Here is a 9,938-nt window from a genome sequence, read left to right on the forward strand (position 1 = left end):
TTTGTGGAGAAGATGGTAGCCGAGCAGGTATTGCTGATGTTTTTTCTGGGTGAGGTGAAGATGATTTAGCGGACCTTTTCTTTCCGGTTGGTTTGGGTTGGGCTGCCGAAGTTGAGGCTTTTGAAGCGATGGACACTAATGGAATACCTAAAGTGTTCTGGGCCAGGAGGTATAGATCTTCTCTGGAGAGGCCTTGACTAACCGGTATGCCGGCTTTCTCGAGAGCTTTAATTATGTCCTCAGATGACCTGTGGGCCCATGGAGAGGTACGGCTCTGAATCCGAGAGCTGCGACGTGCAGCAGGAGGAGAAGGTGAGACGAAATCATCGTCAGAGTAGTCGCAGACAAATTGCGTGTCTTTAGACATTGTCGGCAAGTGACGCGTGCAACTGAATTGGAGCGTCAGCATCTGCGAACTCAAACATGAGTAAGTACCGATCTTTTATACCCGAGTATTAGAATGTGATTGGATAGATAGAAGTTAAAGTGACGTAACAATTAAGTCTTCCTGGCAGAACTTATGCTAAAGCTTTCATATACATACATACAAATACATCACTCATTTTTTTGAGTCTTTTCTCAGTCCAGAAGGCACTAAATAAAATAAAAAAATCCCATTTCTACTACATTGATGACCCAGTTTAAAGGGGTACTTCAGCGCTGGGAAGATGAATCTGTATTTAAACTGGGTCATCAATGCAGTAGAAATGTGAAATTATTTTTGAATTTGGTGTCTTCTAGACTGAGAAAAGACAGAAAATGTACTTGTGTCCCATGGGGATGAAAGACTGCAATTCCCAGAATGCTTCGCTGCCCCGTGAGGCCATTCCCAATGCTACCAACTTCATTACTGTGACTCAGTTAGAGAAGACACTACAATTAAAACCTGAACGTGTCTGTTCAATATAATGAGTGAGTCACCGCGCGAGTCTCACAGCACTGAGCACTAACTGCAGGAGTGATGAGAGCTGAGGTAATCGCGACTACACTCGTGGCATACATTCACAACGCGAGTTCAGTCTGGCGCTTTTCAGTTCATGCCTTTGCAAGCTTAACTTTCATAGAAATGAATTTGAGAAGTTAAAAGACTTGCATTGCTCACCATAGCTCCGTTTAAATGATCCTGTCTGCAATCTGAGCTCTCCCTGCAAGCTGAGTGTAATCTCCCATTCCCCCATGCGCGGATTCAAAACATGCGGAAATAGCTCCCTCTGCTGGCTGTAGTCTTTAGCCTCTGGGCAAACATTCCTCCTATGATGCAAAAATCGTCATTTTGCATCATAGGAGGAATTTTTCCAGAAATAAAATGCATAAATCTCTCGTCTCAGGGAGATATGAGGGGGGAAAGCACAATAATTTGAATATTCTCCAGGGTTTCTACTGATACAAAGCCATATGCTAATCGCTGAAGTAACCCTTTAAATACAGATTCATCTTCCCAGCGCTGAAGTACCCCTTTTAAAAAAATCTTTGGAAGATATCACTAAACATTTATTTAACCATAGCAAAAGTTAATTCCTTAAGTAAATTTTTCATCTCAGTTTGTATTTTATTTTATTTTTTTATTTAAAATAAGGCATAAGACAAATATGATATTATTTTAGCTCTTATATCTGTTATTAAACAGTTGAGATCATTATTTGATGCTGATCTAACCATCAGAATAACTGTTTTGTGGTTTGTCTGTTGTTAAACTCAAAAATGTGTATATATTGTTAATGATTCAATTATTTAAATATTTTTATTATTATTATATCAGATAACATTTTAAGCTGTCATTTGGTCATGTTACAATGTGCCTCTCACATGTGTACCCCACCTATGGGGCATGTTGTCACTTTTCACTTACATTCTTTCGGTGTAAATCAAGAAAAAATTATACACTGTATTAAATAAACAAAACCACATAATTGTACTAGACCAGACATGTGTAAAATTAATGTGGGGGTAAAACCACCTCAAGTGGATTTACACAAACTGAGAAAGTAAAAAAGCGTTAGGTTGTGCTCAGCTCTCCTCTACCCTTTATATGTGCTTTACATATGTTTAAAGTAATGCAACAGCAGGAGATCATTTCTCTTCCATGAATAGGTTGAAATATTCTGATGAAGGTTTGAATATGTTCAGAGTCTAAATGTATTTTGCTGATATCCAAAACCACTTATAAAACATTGCATAAATAATTGGATTAATGCATGAATTCATGCATTCAATCCAATACATTAAATTAATTATTATAGTGTATAATATATAGTATCTTGACCAAGAATAAGAGCAGTTAAAATATGGAATCCAACAAAGAAGATAAACCGATACAACAATCCCTAAGGTTCTTGCAGCCTTTTTTTCTGACTTGGATTTTTTGTCTGTGGGTGAATTTATATGCTTAGCTTGTTTGTGTGCTACGAAGCAGATTTTCAGATATAAAGAAATGATTAAACAACAAGGTGTCACTAAAGTAACTATAGACATCTGTTATGATATATCCCAACTTAATACAAACTGAGATAAAAACAAATCTATACATTAGTTTGTGCTTTATCAAATGGAGAAAAGGAAAACGAGAACAAGTACAACAAAAACAACAACTATTATTCTTTAACAAAACTCATGAATAATTTGTAAATATGTCTAAGAAAGATGATCCTGGCTTCAATATTTTAAGAGTTAAGATGTGTTTAACTGATATTTTAAACCAGCGGTAAAATAAAGCATAGACAACAGGATTCATGCCTGAGTTAACGTATAATGTCCATAATATAAATGTAACTGGAGCAGAAAAAATCACTGTACTACTTGTTAAAGACAAGATATAGTATGGAATAAAGCAGAGCAGATAAGCTGTCACAATGATTCCTAATGTCAGAGCAGCTTTTCTCTCAGATTTCCTCATCACTGAACCTTCAGTTACATGTTTTCCACCCTTCATCAGAGAGTTTATAACTTTCACCTGCTGATGTGCAACATAAAATATCCTCATATATAAAGTTATGATCACAGTCAAAGGAAACAAGAAATAAAAGAACAGGTCAATGACTGTCCATGAGATATGTATTAGTAAATAGCACTTTCCATAGCACATTTCTGTTCCTTGTGAGCGTACAAAATATCTACCACTAACCATAAAGGCAATATTGTAAGCAGAGGAGAAAAACCAGCAGAGACAGATGCTTATTAAGGTTCTAGTTGTGGTTATTTTATGTGGGTACAGTAAAGGGTGACACACAGCCACATAACGATCAATAGCTATTAAAACTAAATTACTGAGAGATGTTGAGAGGAGAAGAGCCATGATGATCATAAACAGGTCACACAAAGTTTCTCCAAAGTACCAACATGTCTCAATCAACTTGATGGCATCCACAGGCATCGCAATAAGTCCAATAAGCATGTCGGCCACAGCCAGAGAGAGAATAATCAGGTTGGTTGGAGTGTGAAGCTTCTTGAAGTGAGAGATGGAGATGATCACCAGCAGGTTCAGAAACACAGTCCATGCTGACAGCAATGAAAAAAACACATACATGATACTGTATTCATATCTAGAGCGTTTCCCCTTGATACATGATGAGTTGATGGCAGGAAAGCAGTATTGAGTCTCGTGATCCTCAGTCTCATAGGCCATGAATGAGGAGTTTGCTGTGCTTTTCTTACTGTGCTTTCATTTATATCTTTGGATCTGATGGACCAACCCATCTGTCCCTCTAATGCTGCCTAGTAACAGCCAGATTTTTTAGTTTGAGAACCTCTGCAACTTTAAGTTTTGTACTATAATACTGACTTCCGATAGACACATTGTTTCTTGCTAGCAGAGTAGGTCTACACAGAGATAACACACGGAATACGTTGTTCCAGTTACTGCCCGACTGTTTAAGTCCATACAGTGATTTTAACACTTTATAAACCAGTTTGTCATTACCATAAGATTTTACCTCGTGTAACCCAGTGGCTGTTTCATATGCTGTTTTCACATCCATCTGATGCACAATCAAATATTCCTGAACAGATTTTTGCATCAACACTCTGAAACTAGTCATATTGGCTATTGGAGAAAAAGTCTCATCATAGTTCACACCTCTTTCTTGACTGTAACCTTTAGCCACATATCGCACTTTGTATTTGTCTCCTCCATCGCTATTTCTTTTAATTGCATAAGCCCATTTACCCCCCACTACTTCTTTACCTTCAGGTAGACTGGTCAGGGTAAAGGTCACATTTTCCTTTAAAGATTTCATCTCCTCATCCATAGCCTTAAACCACTCTTTTGCATTCAATGATGTTACAGCTTCTCTATGTTATGAAGCTTCTTCTTCTGTATTTTTGGGGTACACTGCATACAAGTCTGTAAAAAATAATCAATGTTAGTTGCATCACTTTCAAAACCACAAAACATAATCACTTAGCTAACCTGGCCTTTTCCTCTCCCTGGAAGGATTTCTCCTTTGTTCAGGTTTATCTTCATGCTTTTTGTGTTTGGATTTTGCACACGAAAAATCATCGTAACTATCATCATCATCATCATCATCATCATCATCATCATCAAACTCTCCGCATCAGTACTCATTTTGGGCATAAACTCAAGTCTGCATTTCTGTACTTTCATTTTTAGGATAGTAGATCATGTATGCTGGACTATTCCTATCACATCCTATAAAAACATATTTCTCACACCTTAAGTTTAGCTTTCCTTTGTCATGTTGGTAAGCATCACATTCTTATCTGAACTTCTGCATTCTAGAAACGGTAGGCCTTTTGCTTGTTAACATGAAGTAAGCTGTCTGTTTAGTGTGATTGTTGAAACATCTGTTTCTCACTACAGTGGCTGTCTGAACTGCATAGGTCCTCAATGATTTTGGTAATCTACTCTCTATTAACATGCACCTAGCCATGTCGAATAAAGTCCAATTACCTTCTATTCAATAGTGCTTGGTAGTCCCTTCCTGTAAATTATGTACCATTGTCTGACCTGATGCACTTAACCTGTCCATATGAAGCCATATCAGCAAGGATTTTTTTCTGTGGCGGTCACTGTGTCACTCTTATTCTTCAAAAAATATACGAACACTGCACTGGAATAATCATCAGTGAAAGACATATCTATGACCATCTCTGGACACTGGGTCTATAGGCCCCACTAAATCTGTGTGTACCATTTGCAGAGCTGCTTTGACTCTTGCATCTGGCCCTCTATTTCTAGTCTCAATGAACTTTCCCTTGGTGCAAATTTCAAAACGTGGGGTAGGTTTGTCGTCTCTACTCTTAATTTCCATACTATCATCAACACTGTCTAGTTTAATTATATCCCCATAATTGCAATGACCTAATATATCATGCCATGTCTGCAAGTCATACTGTCACCTTGGCCAGTCTTAAGGCTGCCCAAAGTCAGGCGCTGTAGTACGAGGGGTAGAGAGGAGCTAGGAACGCATGGTACGACAAGACAGTTAAGTGCAAAAATATATAATTTATTAACTAAAATATACTAAAATAGTGTCATAGTGCAAAGTTCAACTTAAGAAATGTTTTTAAAAAATAAACAGCGCTTACAAGTCAGCACAGTCACTTTGCGTGTCATACTTAATTACTTAAACTCCAAGACCATTTTTTGGGATTTCCGCCTGGATTTGGCCTACCCAAATTGAAAAGCTTCCCATACACACATACAGCGGTCTAAGTTCAAGTTTTTGGTGTCATTTTACAGGAAACCTTTTGAAGTTACCTTAAACACTGCTAAAAGTCATAAACATGTAAGTATTTGTTGTCTAAGCATTTGTTGTTCATACATTGCTTATTCCTTCAATAGGAATGAGCTAGAGTGATGATACTCATTAGACTTGGTAAACCCAACCTTATCTGCCGGCGATTTGGTTTTGCCCTGCAACAACCTGTACATTCATTTCTACTACTTCTGTTACTGTGGAGATCCCATTTTTGCGACACGACTGAAGCGTTGTGACGCTTCCCCTCATTTGTGTGTTCAAATCGGTTCAAATGCAGTGCTGCCTTCCTGGAATGCTATGCGGGCGCGTTGAAGTCGCTTGACGTCACCCATAGGAATAAAGTGGATTTAGGCCCTGTCCACACGAACACGGGTATTTTCAAAACCGCAGCTTTTTCTACGTGGTTTGGCTGTTCGTTCACAGGCAAACGCTGTACTTTTTTGAAAACTCAGGCCAGGGTGATGATTTTCAGAAACTCCGGTTACAGCGTTGTCGTGTAGATGGTGAAACCGGAGATTTTGGCTTTTTAAATCGAAATGACTGAGATTTCGGCTTTTTAAATCGCCGTTCTCTCCTTTGTTTGATGTCAGATTTTCCACGTTATCTCCTTTTGATTTACGTGAGTTGAGTCTTTGCGGTGGACTCCACTAACAGCGCTTATCACATGTATAGCCTACAGATACATGTTCAGTTATTTCATTGTATTGCAGAACAAAGGTGCCAGAATGCAAATATACAAAATAGTAAAGTGTGTGAAGCTATAAGTCCACTTCGGCCCTGCACCTGTGTATGCAGCTACCTGTCACTGAGTCCAAAGTAAAGGAACTTGTAGAAGGGTTTCACTGAGCCCATGGCATTTGTGCAATGTGCATCGGTGCTGTGAATGGGACCCATGTGGAAATCAGGCAGCAAATCATAGCGTAGTTTTGCGTTCTCATGTGGACAGATTTTTTTTTTTAACCATGCTTGTGTGGACGCGATTTTTTTTTAAAACGGAGGAGGAAAAACTAAATATATTTAATAAAAATACTCGTGTACGTGTGGTTGAAGGAATATTCAATTGCGAAGAGTGGTTGATTGGATAATTGCATTAATGAGAATTTGAACAGACATTCCTAATATATATAAAATAAGTATTTGAACACCCTGCTATTTTGCAAGTCCTCCCACTTGGAAATCATGGAGGGGTCTGAAATTGTCATCGTAGGTGCATGTCCACTGTGAGAGACATAATCTAAAAAAAAAAAATCCAGAAATCACAATATATGATTTTTTAAAAACTATTTATTTGTATGATACAGCTGCAAATAAGTATTTGAACCCCTGTCTATCAGCTAGAATTCTGACCCTCAAAGACCTGTTATTCTGCCTTTAAAATTTCCTCCGCCACTCCATTTATTATCCTAAATTAGATGCAGTTTGAGGTTGTTAGCTGCATAAAGACACCTGTCCACCCAATACAATCATTAAGAATCCAACTACTAACATGGCCAAGACCAAAGAGCTGTCCAAAGACACTAGAGACAGAATTGTACACCTCCACAAGGCTGGAAATGGCTACGGGGAAATTGCCAAGCAGCTTGGTGAAAAAAGGTCCACTGTTGGAGCAATTATTATAAAGTGTAAGAAACTAAACATGACTATCAATCTGCCTCGGACTGGGGCTCCATGCAAGATCTCACTTCTTGGGGTCTCAATGATCCTAAGAAAGGTGAGAAATCAGCCCAGAACTACAAGGAGGAGCTGGCCAATGACCTAAAAAGAGTTGGGACCACTGTTTCCAAGGTTACTGTTGATAATACAGATGTCATGGTTTGAAATCATGCATGGCAAGGAAGGTTCCCCTGCTTAAACCAGCACATGTCCAGGCCCATCTTAAGATTGCCAATGACCATTTTGATGATCCAGTGGAGTCATTGGAAAAAGTCATGTGGTCAGATGAGACCAAAATATAACTTTTTGGTCATAATTCTACTAAACGTGTTTGGAGGAAGAAGAATGATGAGTTAGTATCCCTACTGTGTAGCATGGGGGTGGTAGCATCATGCTTTGGGGGTGTTTTTCTGCACATGGGACAGGGTGACTGCACTGTATTAAGAAGAGGATGACCAGGGCCATGTATTGCAAGATTTTGGGGAACAACCTCAGTTCCTCAGTTAGAGCATTGAAGATGGGTCGAGGCTGGGTCTTCCAACATGACAATGACCCGAAGCACAGCCAGGATAACCAAGGAGTGGCTCTGTAAGAAGCATATCAAGGATCTGGCATGGCTTAGCCAGTCTCCAGAACTAAACCCAATAGAGAATCTTTGGAGGGAGCCAGGCCAGAAACCTGACTGATCTAGAGAAGATCTGTGTGGAGGAGTGGGCCAAAATCCCTCCTGCAGTGTACGCAAACCTGGTGAAAAACTACAGGAAATGTTTGACCTCTGTAATTGCAAGTAATTTAGGTCATTGGGGCGGCAGTGGCTCAGTGGTTCATGTAGGTTGTCTACAAACCAGAAGGTTGGTGGTTCAATCCACGGTTCCACCTGACCAAGTGTCGAAGTGTCCATGAGCAAGACACCTAACCCCAGCTGCTCCCGACGAGCTGGATGGCGCCTTACATGGTTGACATCGCCGTCGGTGTATGAATGGGTGAATGTGAGGCAAAAATGTAAAGCGCTTTGGATAAAAGCGCTATATAAATGCAGTCCATTTAATGCAGTCCATTTGCAAACAAAAGCTACTGTACCAAATATTAACATTGATTTTCTCAAGTGTTCAAATACTTATTTGCAACTTTATCATAAAAATAAATAGTTTAAAAATCATACATTGTGATTTCTGATTTTTTTTTTTTTTTTTTCTGATTATGTCTCTCACAGTGGACAGGTCTCTCTCCTTCAATCACAAGTTCTCTGATGACACATGATATAAATGGAGCATATTACTGGCTGCTAAAGCTGTCAATCAAATGCATCCATGGTTTTCATTGGATAAAGCCAGTCAATGCCTAGCCAATGCATAGCCAGCATAGATTTGATTGATGGATGTTGTAACGAAATCAAAATACATTATTTTGCGCAGTGTTTGTAAGATATGTCATAAGCATTGAATGAATACACCTCGTGCTTATCGTCTCCATAGCATTCAATAGTATCAGTGCAGCCTGCCAGTTTTAGCGAACATACTTAATGCACACGCGCAGACTGTATGATAGGCTGTTTTTATAAACTAACTTTGAGGTTTTACACTAAATTCTGTAAATAGTTGCTTTAGTTTTTCAGGGACTGTAAATGCATCATAATTAGCAGTTTATTGCAGATTTATTTGAATAAAAACTACTTTTTACAATTACATGTTCTAATATAATTGGCCTTTTTTTGAAAAGATGCCTAGTCTTTTTTGTTTCTTTTTTTTGACATAAAAGCTTACAGAAGATACATTTTTGAGAGAATTGTCCTCAAATTTTAATCAAAAAATGATCAGATATTCAGTTTTATATTTAGGTTATTTTCAGGGCCTTAAAATTAAAATCTCAATTGTTTTCCCCTAGTTTTACTAGTTATTAGTTATTATGACTTTTGGGCAACATAATTTCAAGTTTCTAGTTTAAAATAAGACCAAATTTATGGATATAAACCATAAAATTTAAGAGCTGCAGACATTTTTATTTGGGTATGTCATTTTTGAAAATTCTATCTATTACCTGTACACATTTTTCTACCACATCTTTTCCTTCTATTCGCCTCTGTATTAATGTGCTTGGACAGAGCTCTATGAACAGCCAGCCTCTTCTGCAATGACCTTTTGTGTCTTGCCCTCCTTGTGCAAGGTGTCAGTGGTCATCTTTTAGACAACTATCAAGTCATCAGTCTTCCCCATGATTGTGTAGTCTACAGAACTAGACTGAGAGACCATTTAAAGGCCTTTGCAGGTGTTTTGAGTTAATTAACTGATTAGAGTGTGGCACATGATGTCTTCAATATTGAACATTTCACAATATTCTAATTTTCTGAGATACTGAATGTAGAATTTTCAGTTGTCAGTTATAACCATCAAAATTTAAAGAAATAAACATTTGAAATATATCAGTCTGTGTGTAATGATTTAATATAATATACAAGTTTCACTTTTTGAATGAAATGTGTGAAATAAATCAACTTTTTGATGATATTCTAATTATATTACCAATAAATGTACTACATATTTTGACAACAGCACTATCTTCTGCCACAAA

At 38.0% G+C, this 9,938-nt stretch overlaps 1 protein-coding gene across 1 annotated transcript; it reads right to left on the reverse strand.

Moving 5' to 3' along the window:
* Positions 1-2,608: 2,608 nt before the first annotated feature.
* On the reverse strand, positions 2,609-3,622 carry LOC137062573 (trace amine-associated receptor 13c-like). Its single transcript, XM_067433452.1, has one exon. The coding sequence runs from the start codon at positions 3,620-3,622 to the stop codon at positions 2,609-2,611; it is 1,014 nt and encodes a 337-aa protein (XP_067289553.1).
* Between the last annotated feature and the right edge of the window lie 6,316 nt (positions 3,623-9,938).

This window comes from Pseudorasbora parva, chromosome 23 (assembly GCF_024679245.1).
Source record: "Pseudorasbora parva isolate DD20220531a chromosome 23, ASM2467924v1, whole genome shotgun sequence".
Classification (NCBI taxonomy): Eukaryota; Metazoa; Chordata; class Actinopteri; order Cypriniformes; family Gobionidae; genus Pseudorasbora; species Pseudorasbora parva.